The following is a 22963-nucleotide window of genomic DNA, read 5'->3' on the forward strand; positions in this document are numbered from 1 at the left end:
GCTTCATCATGGAGTGATCAAAGTGTGAAGCTCGAGAGTTTCCACCTTGCCCCTTGTGTGATGGAAGCCCTTGATAGGACCATGTCCTCGTGAGTGGAAGAAGCCTGCCCGAGCAGAATGGATTGGAGACCAGTGAGAACCATGCCGGGGAATGGTGGGCAGCTTCATTTGAGAATCAAGTGAGGAACAATAAGAACTCGGATGAGAGGCAGTAGGAATGACCAGGAGAAGGAAAGTGTGGCTGCATCCCAGGGCTGGCTCTTCAAAACGCCACTGACTGGTGGCAGAGAAAAGTCAGGTGGATTCTGGGGTTCTGAGGCCCCCGAGTGGCAAAACATTAACCAGAACAGTGACATTAAGATCAAGAGCAGATTGAGGAGGCAGAGGGCAGATGAGGTTTCTGACATTTGATAATGTGTTTGTTCCTGTAACTTCCCACATCAGCCCCTCACCTGTCCCATGGCAGAGCCAAGATGTAACTCTCTGTTATGCTCAGAGGTGGCACACCTGTGGGAAGAGAAAGGTGCTGCTTCCTGTGGGGGAAACCTCTCCTGCCGGGACCAAGGGCTGGGAGGGCTCGGCGGTGGGATTTTAGGTGCTGTTCCCTCGGCTGGCACAGAGAGCCCTGGGAGTCTCTCCCAGCTGGCTGCCTGGAACCAACCCTGCCATTTCCATAGCACTTATAGGATTTCCCCTCGGGACATGCAATCCTGCTGCACTCTACTTCAAACCTTCTGTGTTTCCCCAGCTCCGTCAGATCAAGTCCAAAGTCCTTCACTGACAACAAAAGTCCCTTCAGGACAGCTTCTCAGGGCCACCACTCTCCTTGATACCCTGCTCTCCATCTGCAGTTCCTGACACCTCCGTGCACAGCAAGGTTTGCCCAGACTGAATCACCTGCCCCTGCCCGCTCCCTCCCAGCCCCTCCCTCCCAGACTGGGCCTGGTTTTTCCAAGATTTATCTGGTTCACCTCAAGGGAGCTGCCCTGCCTTAATTCTAGTCTAGACTAGCACCTGCCCCTGTGCCCTGTCCCTCCTGTAGTGACACCTGGAACTCAGCACTTTCCAGGCTGTGGATCCTGCCTTCCTGTCTGTGACCTCAAGGATGGAGGATGTGTTTTCTTTACGCCTTCCCCCCCAACATTGGGATGTGGGCACCAGGATAAGTCTTGTTCAATGGACAAACGACGCCTGGTGCAGATTTTACCAACCAATCAACAAACAAACAAAAACCCCCCAAATATCAAATAGAACAAAACAAAAAAAGCAAAATGACGAAATCCCCCAAAGCAAAAAGCCCCCCCAAAAGTTTTTGCTGTCTTTTGAACATGTGGTATTCTGTCTGTTGTCAAAGTTGTTTTTTTAAAAATAATTTTATTTTCCATACTTTTCTAGAGGCTTGAAATGATTATTCCCTTAAAAAGTCAATGATCAAATTATCACTTGGCTTATTTGACCTCCTGAGGCTTCATCCCAAGGCTAGTTTGTTCTGATATATGTATTTGATCTCTTTGAGATGCTTTGAAATATTTGCCCAGAGATTCAGTAACATAGTTGGCCTCTGGGGTTGGAGTTGTGGCTCAGTGGTAGAGCGCTTGCCTCGCATGTGTGAGGAACTGGGTTTGATTCTGAGTACCACATAGCAATAAATAAATAAAATAAAGGTAGTGTGTCCATCTACAACTAAATTATTATAATTATTTTTTAAATTTAAACTTTGTTTAAAAAAATAAAGAAAAGAAAATACCATTTTTAAGATAGAAGGCTCTGCCCATCTGCCCCGGACTGAAACCCATCAACAATATCTCTGATGGTGGTTTCATGAGTGTGTTCAAATGCTAGAAGAGCTCCATGATGAATTTTGGAGTCTTTCCTGAAATTTCCAGCCCTGTTTCTAGTTTTTAAAATGTTTGTATTTTCTCTCTCCTTTCTCACAAGAATGCAAAAAAGTGGAGAGAATGTGATTAAAAAAAAAAGAAGAAGAGAGGAAAAGAAAAAGAAGCAGCTAAATGTACAGTTTCACATATTCAACAGCACTCACTCCAGGTGAGCCACCAGGAGAGGCCAGGATGGAGAGGCTCACCTGGCTGCGCTGGTCCAGCTGTTGCTCCAGTTGACTGCTTTCTTGAGAGAAGGAAATTCACTGTGCTACACAGCTGTTATTGTCTCTAAAGAAAAACGGCATTTGTCAGTTCTTCTTTGAGAAGGGACGATGTGACAGTGAGAAGGGACGCTGTGTGCGGGGCACAGCTTTGGGTCCTGTACTGTTTGTTTGTTCATCATTTTGGCAGTCACTGGAAGACATTCTCTCTGCCGTTCATCTCGAATAGTTTTTACTACTTCTTTTGCATCTGGTCTCTAGTTTCTATTGGTATTTCAGGCTTTGTGGGGGGCGGTTGTGTCTTTTAATCATTTTTTGAAAAATAAATGAGTCAATAGTTACTGATTCTAATGCTTGTTTGTAACTTAGCTATGATGCAAGAATGGGCTTTGCACACTGATTTTCCTTCTGACTTTGGTCTTTGTACCCTGTATTTTGCACATACTTTATTCATGGGGATAACTATTACAAAGCAGCTTAGATGGAAGTTGGTTTCTAGTTTGGGCCTGGCGTCTTGATACAGTGACTTAGTTACCTATCTTTCAGCTAAAACCTTGAACTTCTGAAGACTGAAATGTTCTCCAAATAAATGCAAGGTATGATTATTGTAGTGAAGGTATTTAGTCATTTTAATTGATTCATACTGCAGTAAATTACTTTGCATTTCTTTTAAAAATTATTTGTATTTTAGTTGTAGTTGGACCCAATACCTTTGTTTTATTTATTTATTTTTATGTGTTGCTGAGGATAGAACCCAGGGCCTCACACGTACTAGGTGAGTGTTCTACCACTGAGCCACAATCTCAGCCCCTACTTTAAATTTCTTGCAAACTGTCTCTCTTTTCAATATACCTCATATCCATTTTTGGTAAAAATAAGTTACATATAACATATTTCCAATATCCAAAAATTCCTCTCTCCCTTCTTTCTATAAATATCTGCTGAATACTCCATAGGGAGCTCAGAGGAACGTATTTTTCCATGGAAGGAAGACAGAATTTGGTCTTGCCCAATATCCCTGAGTTGTCCAGTACAGCATTGGGCCCAAATTACATACTCAGCAAATATTTACCAATATGACATAATTTTATTGCTTATTTCATTTCACTGTCTATTTTAGCGATAAAGGCTAAGAGGAGTCTATTGCTAGGATATTTTTACTTTCCAAGTTCTGAGTCTAACCATAGCCTAAAAAATGAAATAACCTTAAAGGGTAATTTGAATCTATACTTTTGTTCCCTCATGCAAAAATGACATATGGGAAATACAAAGTGGAGGGAGGGAAAAAACCCAGGATATGCTTCTGCTTCTTTTCTGGTATGCAAAAAATTAACTATGTCTATTGAATTTGCCTGAAAGGACATAGTAAGAAAAAAAATGACAGGATCATCCAACACAGTATCTGACACCACATAGATGCTCAATAAATGCTGACTTCTTTATTTTAATGTATTGGTCTACTTAACTGAAGGGTCTTCCTCTTTTATTTCTATCTGATCCACCTTCCTATTTTCTTTGTTGTCTTTTTCATTTCAAGAATGTTCTGTGGGTGCTTTTTCTCTGAATCCCTAAAATGGGCTCAGTGTTCTGTTACATAATAGAGAGAAGTATCTTGGCCTAACATTTTCCTTAAGTCTTTCATATGATTTAAGACACCTTGAGGAAGGGATCTGTGAGCTCCTGTATCAACGGATGATGATCTTTATCTTTATCAAGTGACCCACAAATTGGTAACTAGTGCAATGAGAAATTAAGAAAATAGCACACTTCTATGACTGTCATTTCACAGTCACTCAAATCAGAACTGGAATGCCACAAAAACAACTCCCTGTTAGCCTGAGGAAAAAAAAAAAAAAGAAAGAAAGTAAAGGGGAAATTCAGATTAGTCACAAAGAAGTTCCCCCGCCTGCTTGCAAAGTTGCAAAGTTAAAACTGAGCGAGTCCGCTCTGCTCTTTCAATCACCTTTCCTCTCTGGCCCTGGGACCGGGGTCTATCTTCTGAGCGAGAGCTTTCTGTGGCCTTCTTCTCCTCCTTTGTGGGGAAGGCGCCAGTCTTCCCCCAGTTCCTCTTGGCCACATCTGCATCCTCCCTGCTTCCAGATTGTGGAGATGGAAGGGGTTCCACCCCTGGATGAGAGTGTAGGAAACACACTACGGTCAAGATGCCAGAGGAACAAGCTATTGCTGGTGGCCTTTGTGGCCCAGGGGCTGGGGCTGTTCCTGTGCCTCACCTTCATCTGCCTGTACCGCTCTGCTCCTCAGGTAAGATGCGCCACCAGGCGTTTTCCCCCTTCGGCACTGCTGGTGGCAGCTGCAGTCGCAGCAGTTACTTGGAAATAATCTGATGCCAAAATTGTTGTGTCCCCTCACCACCAAGTGATCGTAAGGTGTGGTCAGACACCCCCTGCCTTCCTTTCCTTCCTTCCTTCCTTTTAGCGGTGGCAGGGGTAGGGCACAGTGGAGATGGGGCAGAGGCACCACTTCTAGGTTTTTTCCTTTCTCTGCAGTGCAAGGATCCTAGTCTTCCTGCATGAGCTGTCACTTTGAAGCTGAGTCACTGATTTCCACACTTGGTTTACCCATCCTGATAAAAATGTGTCTGATGAGGGAATTGATGTAAAAAGAAAGAAGAAAGAGACCAGTTCTACTTTTCTATCATAGTCATGAATTCTGCAGGCACTCCATCGATTTGCTTTTTAAAACATGCTGAAGGTATCCATATTAAGATCTTTTAAACAGCTGACCTTGCATTTTAAGGGCAGCAATGCATGCATGCATGTGTGTCTGCCTGTGTGCCCACACATTCATCCCAAAGATCAGATCCAGTGTTGTTCCTCCCAGTCTGTCTCTGCGGAGACACGGCTTCGTCTTTTCCCACTTGGTGGAGCACATCATGAGTGGGGGTCCTCAGCATCCTCCTCACTTGACACCCTCTTCCATTCCCCGCTCTTTACTCTCATTCCATGCTCCCTTGGGTCACATCATTTTTTTCTTATTTATTTATTCAGATATACAAATATTATTAGGTCTTTAAGAGTGTTCTTCATGGCAGGTGTGAAGCCTAGAGTCTCCCCAGCTTCCTTTGTGGGGCTGGCCTGACAATTCTTATTTCCCTGGATGGTTGCTTTGGGTTGTGAAAGTCTTCCCGGTGAAGGGCAGACAATAGGAATCTTTTCTAATTTATTTGGCTTATTAGTGCATTATAGTTATATGTGACAGTGAGGGACCTGCCTGTTGATGGCCATGTCAGAGGCTGGCTGCCACACATTAAAGCAGGACGAGTAGTCCCAGAAAATGCCCGGGCTTGTCTCTGCCCACAGGAAACGGGGATTTTCAGTGGTCGGTGGGAGCATGTGAGTTGATGACTGCTGAACCACGGAGAGGGCTCGTGACTTCAAATTCTAGAATTGTGGCTGGTGTGACACAGCCAGCACACCTGTTCTCCCCCCACCCCACCCCACCCCACATTCACTTCTACGTGCACAGCCCTCGGGGGGAAATTAAAGTAGGTGCTTTGGGGAGAGAGTGTGTCCATGGCAGGGCACCCAAGACACAGACCGGAATTAGGCTCTTCTGAGAAGAAAGCAAACAGGGTAGCTAAAAATAGAACCACTGAGTGCATTCACCAGGTCTGGGAGCCCCGAGTGCTTTTTAAACCACCGCAGAGCTCTGCGTTTCCTTACTCTGTGGCATGGTGAAGACAGGACGTGTGGCCCAGGCAAGGCTGGCCAGTTGTACCAGGGCTCTGGGCAGGGGACATCAAGGTGAAGCATACATGTCGAGCCTGCTGGGTCTGGGGCCACCTGGAACTGTCAACGCCCTGGGAACCCTGAGAAGAAGAGAGGCCCTATTTATAAGCCACTCAGCAGCTCTGTGTCAGAACTGGGAAGCAGACTGACAGCTGGTTTCCAGGCCACTGGGTCTCAGGTGAGCAGCTCTGTGAGAGAAGTAGCTTCCATAGTTCTGGGGTAGAAATGGAAGCAACTGCGTAGGTGGTATGAGTTGTTTGCTCAAGAAACAGTATCCCAAATATTCTGAATAGAGATATTTTTTACCCTTTTTTCGCTCAGATATTTGAAATTCTTCACGTAACATTGACTTAAATTTCTTCTTCCATTTTTCTAGCTAGACTGTTTTAGTTAGTGTGATTTATTTTTATTTTATTTTTTAAAACTGTTAAAGGACTTGGGACAGCGCAATGGGTTCTTACATTTAATCTCATATACGTCAGCATGGGGAGGAGAGCATAGACAGGTTGTGTGGGTTTTGCCTGGAACTTGTTGGAATAGTGTTGGTGGCAGCAGCAATGGCTGCTGGGGGGGGGGGAAGGGGTAGGGGAGAGAGAGAGAGAGAGAGAGAGAGAGAGAGAGAGAGAGAGAGAGTTGTAGAGTAGCCCTAAGAAAAGTGTTACAGACTGATAACCTTTTAAAACCCCACATGGATGTCTGGCCTTCTGGCTGGGAGCCGGGTAGGTGGTGGTGGGATGCAGACCACACCTCTCTTTCCTGAGACACACTGCTCCAGGGGTGTGCTGTGTGCATTGGAGGCCAACTGAGGCTGAAATGCTCCTCATTCACCCAGTTAAATTGGATCTCTTCTTCAATTGCAGGAGAAAAATATTTGGAAAACAATTGTACTTTCCCCCTGATTTCTTATATTTGATTTTTAGCCTTAGAAAATCATTGCCTACGCATGGCTCTGTAGAAATACAGACACAGCTTCCAACTCCACTTGGCAGTCACCCTCCCCTTCAATCAACTTTATTTAGCGATCCGTTTCTCATCTCTGGGTTAAATTTTATTTACACACATGAAAAGCAGAACTTGTTGTTTTTGAGATGCCGGAACAAAGATCCCTCTTGCCTTACCCACTCCTCACAGCTCACTTCCCTTTTGGGGCCTTGATCTTCTCACCTGTAGCAGAGGAAGTAGGGCTGGAAGATCAGTAAGACCTCTGTAGCTTAATATCCTGAGTATGTTGATTACATTCATAGAATGGGCGTGAGAATTTGAGAAATACAAAGCTTGAGTTAACAGATTTTTGTGTCTGAGCTTAGAGATTTCCTGGCTCTTAGGAAGGGACTGGGGAAAATAAAATCAGCAAGAATACACTTTTCTACCCTTAATTTATATTCCCTGTACTTATCTAAATAGCCTATTCTGAGTAGGTAAATACCTGGTTTAGAAAGAAGAAATAAGTGAAGGCCTTAGAGGAAGACCCACAAGTTATAAAACTGAATGCTCTGTCACCAAAACAATCACACATTGGAGATCATACTGGGGCTGCCACTTAAAAGTCAGGCTTCTAGTCTTACCTGGAACTTCAGCTGGGGTCGGGGCAGAAAAAAAGCTGGCCTATGAGAAGCTTTGGTGAATTTTGTCTGAGTGTTCCAGGGATGATGTAGCTTGCCTCTTCAAATATTTGTCACTTTTCAAAGTTCATTTCAAGTGCAGGTACATTTAGTTATAATTCCTTAGCAAATTCTACTGTCAAAGGTCGACAGTCTTATCATTTGTTTTTACTGGAGAAACAGAAACAGAGGTTCTTGAACATAAGTCAGACAATTCTGAATCAGTCAGAGTCAGAATTAAAATTCACAGTTTCTTAATGAAGTTTCAGGCTATAACTTCCACCTTTCTTTGTATCATTTAAGAAGAGAAAGAAGAATTTCCCTTAAAAACCGTGTCTTAGTTTAGCTCAGTTTAAATAGCTGCATGTAATCTAACATTTTTTTTTAGAAATCCTTTTTTTAGGACAGACATGTAAATGAAATAATTTTGAATGTAAATTTAACTTGCTCTTCATAAGCAGCTCTTTGAGAATTAAAACAAACAAACAAACAAACAAACCAGAAGTGGCAAGCTGATTCATCATAAAGTATTTTGAGATTCTTAAGGGAGGTATTAATGAAAAGGCACAGAATCATTAGCTATTTGAGCAGGTATTAGATATAGTCTATTTACAGATAAAACAAACAAACAAAAACAAACAAACAAACAACCCCCCAGAAACCCAGAGAGAGTAGGTGAATTGCTCATGATCACTAAACTAGTTAATTAACCCAAACTCCTCACTCCTGTGCTAGGGTTCCTCCTATTATTATTTAAGGTACCTTTTCTCAAACTCATCCCACCAACTGTTCACTTGTACCAGGTGCTGTTTGAGGCTTTGGAGACAAACTCATCGGAGAAGGTTTTTGAACTCTTTGACAGGATAGTTAAGATTCAAGTTGGGGCCAGGAGTGTCAGACATCTGGAGTCATACTCAAGGGACAACGGGAAGAACAGAGGAGGGAGGAGGGACCCACCCAGGAACACTGGGGGTAGAGGATGCTTCAGCTGATGTTGGAAGGAGGAGCAGAAGTCCGCAGGTGAGAGGCACAGGGTGGGCAGGCAGGAGGCGGCAGGCTTTCTAGGCAGGAGCAGCAAGTTGCTCAGAATGGCCTAGCCATTCGGAATCTCGTGAACCGCCCTAAGTGAACGCACTTTATTCTCTTCTATGCCAAAGAAAATGTAGGAACAATTACGAAAATCCTTGCTTTTGGAGAAATTTTGCTTCTTTCATGTGGTCCACTTACTGGTAAATATAGAAGGTGAGTCTGATGTCTTCTGGCACTAGGGGGCACCACAGTAAAACGAACCATCCCGCGTGTTAGGGTCGGCCTGCCTTCTCCTGGAATTGAGACGAAAACTGTTTTCTGAGGAAGTCAAGTGCTCATCTGTGTCGAGGAGGGTGAACAACTCCAGGGGGACTAGTAGTGTTCACTGTTTACAAGGTGATGGTATTTTCTAAAATTTAGAAGTTCTGACCCAAGTACTCAAAACAGGATGGAATCATTTGGATGGGGATTATGCTGGAGAGTGTCACAGGGGACACACCACAGAGGAGAACTGGGAAGTGAGCAAAGAGGCTCTTGGTTCTGATCTAGGGATGTCATCTTCCTCTTCTCTGCTTTGACCTCACCCCTGGCTACTGGTACTGAGCAGACCTACCCTGCCAAGGGGCCGGCCCCTGTCCTTCCAGTTCTGTTTCTGTTAACTGCCTTGTGCCCTTCGCTGTCGGAGGGCCTGCAGCTTCCCCCCATTCGGGGACTCTTCATTTATGGAAAATGACCATTAATCCTTTGGAGTCGTGTGGTCACAGTGTTGTTATTACTATTAAATGAGAGACAGAAAAACAAGAGGACCAAAACCTGAGTTGGGAAGGGGCAAGGTTATTTCCCCACAGTCACAGATGAAGCTCAGGGTAGAGCTGGACTGAAACTGAACTCTCCACCGTCCCATGCCTTCTATTCTGTTTGTAGTTCCCCGTGCTTTCGAGAGCCACATCTTTTCAAATGAAGAGACTAAAACACTTTCTTACGTAAAAATACAAAACACCTCAGATTTTAGGGAGACTCATTGAGTGTAAAGATACACTGGACCAGGAACCAGAAGACTCTGGTTCATTCCAGACTTTTAGCTTTGAGTCCCTGGGTAAAGTCCCGAACACCAACCAGTTTAATGATTTCCAGCCTTGGAATGTGGCCGCTGTGAGCTTTGGGAATGCCAAGGTGGTTATCACGGTCCCCATGCTGGGGTTATGAGGTTCAGTGACTGGTTGAAAGTGGTCCAGAGATCTAAAATCACACACTTGGAGCACCCGGGCCTGGCAGATTCCGTTACCCTTCACTTTAATACTTCCTGCAATTCTCCAAGGACTTGGCTGCCAAATCCAGCAGAAAATTGTATTTACAAGAGACATGTGATCTGGTTCACAGTGCTATAAACACTGAGGATATGGTTGGCATAACTAAAAATTTTTTTTTCAGAAGTTTCATTTGGAAATACACGGCAGGTGTGTTGATTTGTATACATTTATCTAGCTCTGGTGACATACAAGCACTATTTAAGAAAACATGCTGGCTGATAGAAAGAGTCCCTCTTTAATTCTTCCCTTGCTTATTTAATAAGAACTTGAGGATGGGAAACCTTCAGTCCTTAAATACTGTATCTTACAGGTGCCGATTGAGGGCTGCTGGGAGCTTAAGTGACGTGTGCTTGGCACCGGGCTTTCCTACAGGCAGCCGGAGTCAGAGCCTAGAAAGCCAACGAAGCAGGTGAAGATCAGGAGGGCCTGACAATGATATTACAAGAGATTGTAAAGAGACATTTAAAAAGGCACCAAATAAATTTTAAGACCCTTGTTGAGTTATAAATTGTAAAATGTCTTTTATTGTTTAGTAATATAAAATGTATTTTGAATTATGGGCGTTGAGTGCTTAATGATTTTGGTTTCCAAGCCCCTACTGCCTTTAATCTAGCCCTTGTTCTGGCCTAAAGAGGGCTGGCTCTCAAAGCTCTTCTGGGGTGGGGTGGGGGTGGGGTGGGGGCGTGGGGGGCAGGGCCTGGAGGCACTCCTTGCAGTGACAGCTACTCATGTTGGCAGAGCTTTTCCTACTTCTGTCCTCACTTCTTTATTTTGACCGTGGAGGCAGAGAGGACAGATATCTGTTTGCTGTCTTATGCTGGGAGAGTTTGAGGCATAGAGACAGACTGGGTCAGGGTTAGAAATCAAGGCCAGGTCTAAACTCCTTGATCATGACTCCATGACTCTGAGCTTTAAGGATGTTGGTTGGCTCTTTTAAAGATTCATTTTCTTTAAATAAATAAACAAATAAATAAATAAATTCTTTTTTTCCCCTGACATTGTTGCTTTTGAAGAAAAATAGAGGATTTAGGCAATATCACAAAAGGAAAAAAGACTCTTTTTAAATAGGGATTTAAAAGTACTTACACAAATGTCAGTAACATGATTAATGAAGCTTTAACAATTACATATACCTTATAGCATGTTTTTATAAAATGATTGAAGTGTGCCCATGTTTGCTTTCATCTTTTTCTTTTTTTTAAACAGTAAGGGGACTGTATTATCCGGTCTCTACTTACTTTAACGGGGTAGTATGATTATTATATTGTATCCAAATACCCACTCAACCCCGCAGTGATTTCCTATGGCTTCTGTAAGGATCATCACAGTGTGTGGGACTTAACACAGTAGCTCTCTCACAGCCGGGGAGGGTAGAAATCCAAAATCCAAGTGTTGGAAGGGCCATGCCCCCTCACTGCCTGGGGAAGAACCTTCCTGGCTTCTTCCCAGCCTCTGTTCTTTGACTTGTAGCTGCAGCACCCTAAGCTCTACTCCATCCTCCATGGATCTCTCCCCTGTGTGGACCCTGTGTGTCTGCTCCTCTTCTATTAGGGATACTCGTCAGGTTGGACTTAGGATCCACCCTGACTCCCAACCTCATGTTTCAATCAGCTTTTTTTGCTGCTGTAACCAAAAGACCTGACAAGAACAATTAGCAGAGGAAGAGGTTTTGGGGGGACTTATGGCTTTCAAGGTCTCAGTCCATAGATGGCCAACTCCATTGCTCTTGGCCTGCCTGAGGTGAGGCAGAACATCATGGCAGAAGAGTGTGGTGAAGGAAAGAAGCTCAGGACTTGATAATGAGGAAGCAGAGAGGCTGTTCCACTCACCAGAGACCAAATACGTACCCCAAAGTCATGCTCCCAAAGACCTGCCTCCTCCAGCCACACCCCACCTGCCCGCAGTTACCATCAGTCAGTCCTCATCAGGGGACTCGGGTTACGGCTCTCATGTCCCGATCATTTCACCTCCATACCTTCTTGCATTGTCTCACACATGAGCTTTGGGGATATATCTAATTCCTAAACCATAACATTGACTAATTACATTCATAAGTATTCTATTTTCAAATAAGGTCACATTCTGAATTCTAGGTGGACCTGAATTCTGGGGACACTAGCCCACTGAAAGTCATTCATTCATGTACCTCTTCAACGAAGTTTGGATCATCAGTCACGAGTCAGGCACTGAGAACACAGCGAGGACGCGAGATGGGGTCATCTTGTCCTTCCAGAGTTTGTACCTTTGGGGGAAAAGAAGGCAGTTAAATAAGCAGTAGGAGGAGTGGGGTAAGCGCTGGCAGGCAAGTAGGGTAGAGTTCTTCAGTGACAAGTCTCATCAAAGCTCCTGCCAGCTCCAACACCCAGTTTCTCAACTGCAGGTCTGTGAGCACCCTTCCTCTGGCCCTCGGCCTTGGGCTTCTCTTCCCTTAATTACTGGAGAGCTTTAGCTTGAAACGCTGTGGCCATCCTTGCCACCACCCTCTCATCCCGCGGCTCTGCTGTGATAACTCTGCTAGCCACGGTCTTGATCTATGTCAGAGCATGCCTGGGGGCCAGGTGCTTCACTGCACACACCACTAGGCATGACCTCCATGTCCTGCAGCTGCCCCAGGAGCCCCCTGGGAGGAGGCCTGTGGTTCGTGTCATGCAGAGGTCGGTTGTGGTGAAGAGATCTTCTGTTCAGTCTCTTGAGATTCACCTTTTGAATATGGGATTTGCCTAATTTCTGAGTTGGAAATGTCCTTGGGTACTTTATTTAACTGGAGAGTGGACACTGGATGGGGATGTGGGATGAGCAAGGGAAGGGACTTGTTCTAGGTCACCAACAGAACCCAGGACTCCCTCCTGTCAGCCCAATGCCCCGTCCGCCCTCAGAACTTGCCTTCTTCTTCTTCTTCTTCTTCTTCTTCTTTTTTTTTTTTAAGAGAGAGAGAGAGAGAGAGAGAGAGAGAGAGAGAGAGAGAGAGAGAGAGAATTTTTTTAATATTTACTTTTTAGTTTTCGGTGGACACATCTTTATTTTATTTTATGTGATGCTGAGGTTCGAATCCAGCGCCTCGCGCATGCCAGGCGAGTGCGCAACCACTTGAGCCACACCCCCAGCCCGAGCTTGCCTTCTTAAGGTGATAATTTCTCCTTTCATAATGCAATGAGACGGGAATGAGTGATCTCAAGTAGAAAGGTATTGACTTTATAATAACTCTGTCCTCCCCCCCTTGTACTTGAAGATAAATAGGGCAGTTTCAAAAACCCTGCCAGATATTATGTGATCCTGCAGTGCCTGGCTAAATTCCCCTGTGGTCAGCAAATGCTTATTTACCGAGTGTCATCACTTCTGAAGTGTGGTAGGAGGTGTGCTAATACAGTGGGCACACTGGAAACCTGCCCTTCATTTCCTAGACACTAAGCTGGTGTGAGCCTTGATCCTTGAGGTGAGGAAGGGAGGCTCAGGAATGTTTTGGTGAACTTCAGGGACTTCCCTGGTCAAGGTGGAGTGGGAAACTCAGGTATAAGAAAATCTTATGGAGGACATAAAGAGGTAATGCATTAGGTCAATTACATAATTTGCAGAGATTTATGTTCCAAGGATGTCTCTGAATGATTTTGATATTTATCAGAATATCTGTTCTCACTCTTGGGAACTATCATTTGTCAAGTATCAGGGATAATGAAACCATGGTTCATGTTCCCTGAGAGAGGAGGAATGTCTCTCTGAGGGGAGACACGTGTAGCTATTACTCAGACTTGAGAAAGAGGGAAATGGTGGGAGCAGGTTATTAGTATGTCACCCAACCTGTCTGTGTGTGTGTGTGGGGGGAAGGTGGAGGTTAAAGGTGAAGCTGCAGGGAAAGGTGCTGACAGTGATGGTCAGGGGTAGGCATGGAGACAGGTGGCTTTGGATGGCAATTAACATGGCTTCTCTCTGGGCTTACTGCATCCCAGTAAACTGTTGGTTCAGCAATGTTTTCAAAGCCACATATCTTTGTCTCTAAAAGTGTAACTTTGGGGATAGTTTTACTTGAATATGGAAGACTCCTTGATCAAAGAACTTCTATTCCTTTCTCTGGGTGGGATTCTGAACTTCCTCCATCCAAAGTGGGACCCGTCCCTTTGTTACAGGCTGTTTTGTGGAGTGTCCACTACATCCACCAGGATGGGAGTCTATGCGCTCATCCTGGTGAGAGTGGAAAGTTCCACTGTCCTCTTTGGAGGGACCTTGAGACATATCTGCAAGCCTGTGGGGTAGTGTTTTTAGGACCTCTCAGGTCTCCTCTGATTAAACACAAAGCCCAAGGAGAGGGTAGGAACTGGTCCATCCCAGGGGAGGTGGTGGGGTAGGGTAGGAGCCACTGTTTCCTCCACTGTCCTCTGCTGACTCACACCTCAACCCCTCTCCCCCAGGATATTGACATGGTGGCCCGGTAACAGAGCCCACTTCCTGGTTTCATATTTGATGGCATCCCTCTACCAGAAAAATGACAAATGAGTATAAGATCAACAGCCCCAAGCCACATCCTAGTGAGTCAGACTCGGAGGCTCACACTCTCAAAGATGAGCTCTTTAAACAAATTATCACTTTCTTGTGAATAGAGTAGAGGCTGCTAGATAAATACCGACACCAGACTCTTCCATCTAGCTTCTCGGACAGCCCAGCACTCACAGGTCGAAGAGCCAGGAAGGGTCTACTTGTGACACTTCTCTCACCAGCTTACAGTGGTTTACACTTTTCATGAGCTTGCTGCCCCTTGCCAGGACAGTAATGCCTAATCAGAGCCCAAGTCATGATTTTGCTAACCTCAAATATACAGAAAAAGCTGGGATTGGTTGAGGAACACTTCTGGATATTCTGAAATAACAGGTGACATTTCTTAACTCCTTACAATATTCCGTGCCAGGTGCTGGGCATTCACATATTTGAAGCTCATTTAATCTTCATGACAATCTTCTGAGACAATGGATCTTTACTGTTTCTATTTGCAGATGAAGAAAGTAAAAATAGGCAAGGTAAATGCAGTTTTCCCCAGATCACACAGCTAAATATGTTCAGAAGGAGAGATGAAACTTATACCGGCTAGTGATACTATAAGTCAATAGAGTGATTTTTTTTCTGTAACATTAGGGTCCACTCTTGGGGTTGTGCTTTCTGTATTCTGGGAGTTTGGGTATATGATATATACCCATCATTATAGTTTCATACAGAATGAAATCTGCCCTAAAAATCTCTATGCTCTACCCATTTGTGCCTCCCTAGCTCCTAATCTTGGGAAACCAGGGATCTTTTAGTTTCCATAGTTTTGTGAATGGCATATCCTTGGAATCATACAGTATACAGCCTTCTCAGATTGGCTTCTTTCACACAGTGATACAGATTTAAGATTCCTCCATGTCTTTCATGGCCTGAAAGCTCATTTCTTTCTAGTGCTGAAAATAACATTTCTGTCTCTGACTGTTCCAGTTTATCCATTCACTTATTTTTAAAAATTTTTTTAAAGCTGTAGATGGACACAATGGCTTTATTTTGTTTATTTATTTTTATGTGGTGCTGAGGATCCAACCCAGTGCCTCATTGATACTAGGCAAGCACTCTACCACTGAGCTGCAACATCAGCCCTATCCATTCACTTCCTGTAGGACATCTGGCTATATCCAAGTTTGGACAGTTATGAATAAAGCTTCTATAAACATCTGTATGAATAAGGTGGTTTTAAATACTTGGTATGGGAATACAGATACCAAAAACAAGGATTTGATGTAGGTCTGCAGGTGTTAGATTTTGATGAGCAGAGATAGGTGAAAGGATTGTTTTGGAAGAGAGAACAAGATAGCAAGTATTTTTTCAATGTTTATCATGAGCCAGGAAAGCTGCTGGATATAAGTTATTCTATTTAAACCTAACAGTGATCTCCTAGAACATTCCAGTAATGGCATTATGACTTCTTTTCCCATACGTGAAAGCCAATGCTAAGAAATGGTGTATATCTTTTCCAAATTTGCAAAGCTAGAGAAGTCATAATTGAAGTGAATTTGACTCAACTGCATACACTCTTTGTCCTACCCCACTGGGCTCTCTATCCAAGGGCAAGGAGATCAGAGTGATTCAGTGGCTTGATCATAAGACACAGAAAGCTCATAAGACAAGGAGACTGGAGCCAGGCTGCAGAGGGCACTGACTTGGGCAGTGTGTGATGACAATGGGTAGTGGGACCACCAGTGCAGGTCACAGAGAGAGATGGAGGATGTGCAGGGAGGAAGGGGAGGGGGCTCCTTTTTCTACCTTACAACTTGTCTGAACTGTTGGTTTTGATGCTTGTTAGAGACTTCTGAGAATATGCAAATGGTACCCCTTGGTGACCTTCTCAGGAGAGGGGACAGGATGTCAGAGTCTGGAGTTCCAGTAGATAAACCCAAGGGGGCAGTCACATGTGCTTTCCTTGCGGCCTCTTCAGCTTCTCAGTCCCCGAGGATGTCCTCTTGGTCACTAGCACCACGTAACATCAGGGCACTTCAAAAGCCGGGAAATTTCTTTGGTTTTCGAGAACCTTTAGGAGACTTTTGCAATGTCCATTAAAAAAAAAATCACAAGGGCTTTGAGATCAGAAAGCTTGGAGTAAATTTGTGAATGAGGAAGTTTCATGTTTTTTAAAATTAAAATTGACATAGAATTGCAACTTTTAAAATCGTGAGAACTGAGTGGTGCCCACAATCTTCTAGTGACCTTTAAAGATGACAAACTGACACCTATAAGCCTTATAAAACTAGCCTAGAATGACCCAGAACCTGCCCTGAACCCAGGTGCTGCACGCTGAGCCTCATGCTCCTTGTGTCACAGGCCACTTCTGGCCCTAACACATGACCATGCAGCTGGCACACACTAGGCAGAGAGCAGCGGGGAGCACTGTGAACCCAGGGAGTCTAATTCAGCAGTCACAACAGCACACAGAGGGGAGGGAGCCAAAGACTCCCACTTCCACCAGGTCAGCCGCTCTCTCCACAGCTTAGTAATGAACTAAAACTGGTGCTGAGGCCCAGCCCCTCCTCCCTGGCTGCCTGTTGGTTTCAGCTGGGGGAGGCAAGTGATTGTGCTTAAAGGAAGTTCCTCATCTGTGCGGGGAGTCCCCACTGGAAGCCTCTCAACTAGGCCGCAGTCTGCCAGGAGAGTGGGAAGCAGGGTACCACTGCCCAGGGCATGAAAACAAATGTCTCCCACACCTTCGATCAGGACACCCTGCCAGAAATAACCTTGTGGGAAGAGCTGCTGTCTTGGCAGGACACAGGCCTTCCTTTTCCTCTTCTAGTAGGAAATACAACCATATGGTATGAAATTTAGGAAGGAAAATAAAGAGCAAGGGTCCCTACTACCTCTGGCCTCAGGCTTCCAGTTCCCTTCTCCAGAGGGAACATTTGCCACCAGTTTCTCCTACATTTTTCCGGATACCTTCAATGCCCATAGAAGTGATATTACTTTCCCATTGCACATGGCACTATACTTCCTGTATGATTCTGTCCTTTGACGGTTTCACTTAACAGACTTTTGATTTGCTCTCTATTGGGCTTTTGTTTTGTAACCACCAAATGACTGTGGACATTTACTCCATCTACCAAGCTTCCTCTTCTCATGGTTTCACTTGTTTTCTTGCCACTGAAGGTGGATATGGTTCACATTAGGTTTTTCACTCTGTTGAAGAAAAGGAAAAGATGCAATGTTTAAAAAAATAAAAGCTATATTTAATTCTATTGAACTCTAAAGGATTAAAATAGATTTTATTGCCTGTGTCCCCTGCAAACACGATGTGCTGATTCCTGTGTTATAGTGGAAGAAAAGCATACAAGAAGTTTCCAGAACTTGCTCCCAGCAGGTTCTGGGAATCTGTGGTCATGATGGATTGATTGGTCACAGACTTCTCCATGAGGGACTCTCTGTGAATGGGTTTCTTAACAAGAGAACTAGTAAGTGTACTGTTATCTAAAAGGGGAAGTTGGGGCCTCAGTGAGCCAAAACAGTGCACCAAAGAGCAGCTTGGCAGAAATGAGAACAGACCTCAAAGGCTGGCATGAAAGAGCAGAGTAACCCTGACTTCTCTTAAGAAATTTAGAAAAGCAAGAGACAGGCAGAAAATCCAACTCTAAACCTCACAGAAAAAAACCGAGTCTTTGTTAAGCCTTTCCCTCCACAGGCTCCTGGGTTTCTGTTTCATTCGGCTCTGATGCCTTTTTTACCCCCCTAAAATATATCCTTTTTCATCCCTTAGGTGCAGTATCCTTCAATTCAAAGTATTAGAATACAATTTAATGGTAAGTATTGTCAAAAGTTTAACTGATCTATATTTTTGAAAGGATCTTCTCTTTAGCCTCTTAATTTCCTCACAAGATCTATCCTTTTCCTTGGGGAAGTGTGACATCCCAGGATTGTTGGGACCTGAATATGATTTTCATTAGGGACACAGAGGTGCATAAGAAGCAGGGAGGGGTGGTTGGCCACCACATCCATACTTGTCTCTGTACTTCACGGGCCTCACTTGATCCTCCAGGGACCCTTGAGGGCGAATAATTCTCATGCTTCAGCTAAGGAGACAAAGGCTTTACCTTTTACAAGTCTGTCTGACCTTAGGACACATCATTTGCTGGCTCTATTCTGGGACAAGATTTTACCTTAATGAGAGTTGGGGAAGGCCCTGATATTTTGACTATCAGGAGAGCACCATGATTACAGTCAACCCCCACTGGTTTCTATATTAATTCATTGGCTTGTTAAGTTCTCTGAGGCTGAAGGGAAGTACCTTTTGCTCTCTATAAGTGGTGTTGATTTCAATTCAAAGTATGCCCCTTGGGACTGATATAAGGCAAGAATAACCAAATTGTGGCCAGCAGTGGAGGCATGTTTTTTCCCATCACTAAAGAACATCCTCCAGAATAGGTGTCCACGATGTAGTTGCCTGGCCATTCATCATGCTGTTGGGCTGACGTGGAATAAAACAAATTTAGGCTTTTTGGTTTGCACTTAGAATTGCCCCATACACAAACTACCAAAGCTTCTCCTGCTCCTATTCCTCCTCCTTCTCCTCCTTTTCTTTCTTGTATGGCAACAACTCTTCCCAAGTCACCTTCCAGGAAAAATTAGCAATAGGAAGGGGAAGGGAGAAGCAAGTCTGAGTCCTGGAGCTCTTCAGCCTGCATCGAACTGAGCCAGCCTTGACTGCACTGGCTTCCTGTGCTTAGTTGCAGACTAACCTCACTGGCTGCTGGCAAAGCCAGGGGTAAACGCTGTCAGTAAGTCTGATGCCCACAGGCAGTGGGGAGAGGCTAGGGAACTATTAAAAGCAATTGCTTTGAGTGAAGCTAGGAAGAGGTGTGCAAGACCAAGGCAAGGGGCACCACTGCCACTCTGTGCGATAGTCTGTCCCCTGAGCAAGGAAGGAAGGACTGAAGCTGCAAGCTCCATGCATTTTGAAAAATCTGGGAAACCTCAAAGCCACCTTTTCTGCAGTAGGTCAGCCATGACAATTTCTATAGTCCCTCAACTCAGGAATCCCAGCCCCATCTGAGACTCTTCTCTGCACCTGGGATCAGCTCTGCCTCTACTTGCATTCCACAGGGGAAGGGGATTCCAACCCATGGGTAGAAACACAGTGCTTGCTTCCACTCTTTAAAAATATCTGTCTTCCTTCACTTTCTCTTCACTTGATTTTAGTTGTATTGGAAGGTTGTTGCCTAATGTAGTACTTAAGTATCTCTATTTTTTATCCTAGCCCTGCCCTTTTCAGGGTGTGAGAAGAAATTTTTCCGCATTATACCAGAAAAGGCTGAGACCATGAAGGTGGAAAACAGCTCAGTCATCATCAACTGTGATGGGTTTTATCTCATCTCCCTGAAGGGCTACTTCTCCCAGGAGGTCAATGTCAGCCTTTACTTTCGGAAGGGTCACAATCCAATCTCCATCCAGAGCACCAACAAGAAGGTCAACTTCATCACCGTGGTCTCTTTGGCTTTCAAAGACAAAGTGTACCTGAACCTGAGTGCTCACAATACCTCCTGCCTCCCAGTGAATGGTGGGGAATTGATTCTCATCCACCAAAATCCTGGTGGATTCTGTGCCCACTGAGGATCTGATGGCCGTACCCCAAACCAGGCACCAGCACGAACACCAAGCTGGGGGTGGCAGGACACTGATTCTTCCTTGTGAGTGGAGTTCTTCATGCTCAGCCACACAGGATGTGAGCAGAAGCAGATCCTGCCCTACCCCCTCACTCAGGGATATTTAAAATGTATTGTGTGTACCCCATTAACCTTATTTATCCTCATCTTCAAATCATCCAACTCATCCCCCACGATTGCCTTCAGCCCACTAGGAACTTTTGTGAAAATGAAAAACCAAATGCTTCTTACAGACAAATTGGTCAGGCAACTGTTTAAATAAACTTTAGTCACTGAAAAAGGCACTTGGCTACATTTTGCTGGAAATTTGACATGTGTATGGCATTGTCAAAATGAAGAGGAGCCAAGAGAGGGTTATGAGTCTGCAAAAAGTGGAGTTCACCAATCCCTGGGAATCAAAATGAACTCTCCAGCGTTCAACTGATGGCCGTTTGCATACTACTTACATCCCTCTTCCTTGGAGGAGTTCAAGAGGGACTTGAAGACAACTGTCTAAGAAATACCATGTACTCTGGGACCTTTTTCATTAACACTTAGCTTTTCCAACTTCCAAACATATGTAATAGAAATCTCCCTTCCCAAGATTATGCTGTGAAAAATCTAATCAATGGTTAAGAGAAACCAAGAGAGATTTTTCCCTGCAGGGAGTGTGTGATAATGTGAGAGTTATCTTTATCTCATAGGAGAGCAATAAACTGGACCTCAGGGTAAAAGTCAGTAAGGATTGGGACGGTCTGGGGAGGAAACCACTCTCTTTGCCATAGACAAGCAAAGCAGCGCACCCTCACCTTCCTGCCATGCTGAGATCCCTCCTCAGCACCACGCTGTGTACACAGAAGAAAAATTGCTAGGTCTCCCCCACACCTGACCAAAAAATGAAGTAATACTACAATCAAATGCAGTTTTATGTCAAACAGCACTAAGAAGCAATTATACCTTGTGAAAAACAACCATCTCTGTCCAGAAGTACTGAGTGCTACATATGATCTCACATGAAACCAGAAGGACCTATAATTGGCCATTACCAAATCTTCATATCCCCGTTGAACTTGAAATAATGAACCATGCATATGGCATTGTGATTTTTATGTCAAATTTCTAGATTATTTGCAAGTTCTCTGTGCCAAAATTTTTATTAATGTAATTTTTGGCAATTTAAAAAATTGTAGTGAATGTTTTCCTGCTGTTTTAAATAGGGGATACAGTGTACCCTAAAGTCTTTCTGGATGATTCTGTGTCATTGCAGGAACTGTACTGTGTGAAGTACGTGGTTACCTCTAGGACCTCCAGGAAGGCAAAAGGCTGTCATCCTGACACTAAGTGGTCTTAGTTCCATTTGGGCTTTTTCCTGTCTGATGCTTTTCTATTTCTTCATAAGTGCCTATTTCCAACTATATTCTATCCCTCTACTTCAAGCTATTAAGAAAGAAGCTAAATAAAAATTCTATACAACTTGTGTGTAAGGTAAGAATAATCAAGTTCTGAGTGGTTGCAGGGAACTCATGGAGTCACGGTCATGGCTAAACACTTATGGAGGGTCCACTCTAGCCCAGGAACTGGGCTAATTGCTACATTAATTATTCTGAGCAAGATATTCTGTGCTGTATTTGCCTACTCAGAAGACTTATGTGTGTTTTGTGTATAGTTTACTTTTGTCATTGACTATATTATGCAAAATTAAGTGATATTTTAAAAAGTAATGTTTATGACTACAGGTAGTATTTAAAAAAATATATGTCCACTTTTTAAAGTTTGGAATCTTTGTCTGTGTTTCTCAGAAATGTGCGGTGCACAGGCCAGGCTGAGCACTGTTGTCCTGTGGCTGATTGTCTTGGACACCAGGGCCTCTCCCTGTGGGGACCCCTGCTCAGCTCTTTCCATGCTGGCCTCCTTCAGCCACACAGGGATACTGCTGCTGGGCACCAGCTTCACCTGCAACTGCCACCCCTCGAAATCTGTTCTGTGTGCCAGGCCCTCCAAGTCATATCCTTCAAAGAGATAATTAACCCTGAACTCACGATGTGGAAGAGATCTGTGGAAAGAGAATTAAGTGACAAGTCAGGAGACAGGACTTCTAAATTTGACTTAGTTACTAACTAGCTAAGTGACCTTGGACAAATAGTTCCTCATTTCTGCATCCTGCTTTCCTCTTGTTAAGTGACAGGAAAGGTAATGTCTAACAGTTTAGAATGTTATGCTCATGTAGCTGAGAATGCATATATTAAATGTGCTCGTTATACTAGTTGCTATATTCAAGAGGCGTAACTTTCTCTTTTACTGTATGGAGTATATTTCTGCTCCCACTCTGCCCCGCCCTGGCCAAACCAAACATCTTCCTTTTGCCTTCTTGGTAATCCCCATTGTTGCCCAGCTAGTGACTTTCTATCTAGAGAATGCTTATGATAGTCTAATCCTAGGGAAGACAATACTTTCTTCTTGAGCACACTGGGCAGGTCCCCTATTCAGTCATAACTTTGTATTTGTGCATTCTTTGTTCTCAAAGAATATAAATATTGATATTAATAATATAGATAATAAAAGTATTGATATTTACATAAAAACAAATAAAGGATCTCAGAATCCAGTACTGGTTAGAGTGTTGGAGTTATTATTTTTCCTTCTCTTCTCCAAGTTCTGGTTAACTAGTCTCCTGGTGCGGGGAGGATGAGACGAGTTTTCTGGTTTCCTAGCTGCCTCCAATTTTACCCATCAGAAGTATGTCCAGGGGACGGTTGAGCTGGTGAAGTCCATTTTTGCTTTTGAAAAGATGATCTCTGGAACTCCCCAGAGTCACAGTCCAAGACAGTGATGAGGAAGAGTTCCCCCGTGCACAGCTCCCTTCCCTCAGGACCTCTCACCTCATTTCCAACCGTGGGGTCATCACTTTGAGCATCATGTCCCCTCTTCCTAGTAGTAAGTATATCTGCTGTCTCAGGAAGAGGCCACACTGCAGTGGGTGGTGGGCACAGTCTGGCCATGCTGACCCCTGTGCTGCCTTGGATGGTGTTGGTGACCCCCT

At 44.1% G+C, this 22963-nt stretch overlaps 1 protein-coding gene across 1 annotated transcript; it reads left to right on the forward strand.

The window, feature by feature from the left end:
• The first annotated feature begins 4210 nt into the window (after positions 1-4210).
• On the forward strand, positions 4211-19891 carry Tnfsf4 (TNF superfamily member 4). The gene is made up of 4 exons (XM_076872944.1): positions 4211-4363; positions 14194-14213; positions 18042-18046; positions 19554-19891. Exons 1-4 carry the CDS (start codon positions 4211-4213, stop codon positions 19889-19891), a joined length of 516 nt encoding a protein of 171 aa, XP_076729059.1.
• The last annotated feature ends 3072 nt before the right edge of the window (positions 19892-22963 follow it).

This window comes from Callospermophilus lateralis, chromosome 13 (genome assembly GCF_048772815.1).
Source record: "Callospermophilus lateralis isolate mCalLat2 chromosome 13, mCalLat2.hap1, whole genome shotgun sequence".
Classification (NCBI taxonomy): domain Eukaryota; kingdom Metazoa; phylum Chordata; class Mammalia; order Rodentia; family Sciuridae; genus Callospermophilus; species Callospermophilus lateralis.

Coding starts and splice junctions, on each gene's coding strand:
- Tnfsf4 (XM_076872944.1), top strand. CDS start 4,211: ATGGAAGGGGTTCCACCCCTGGATGAGAGTGTAGGAAACACACTACGG. Junction 4,364..14,193: donor TGTACCGCTCTGCTCCTCAG/GTAAGATGCGCC, acceptor CCTCTCCCCCAG/GATATTGACATGGTGGCCCG.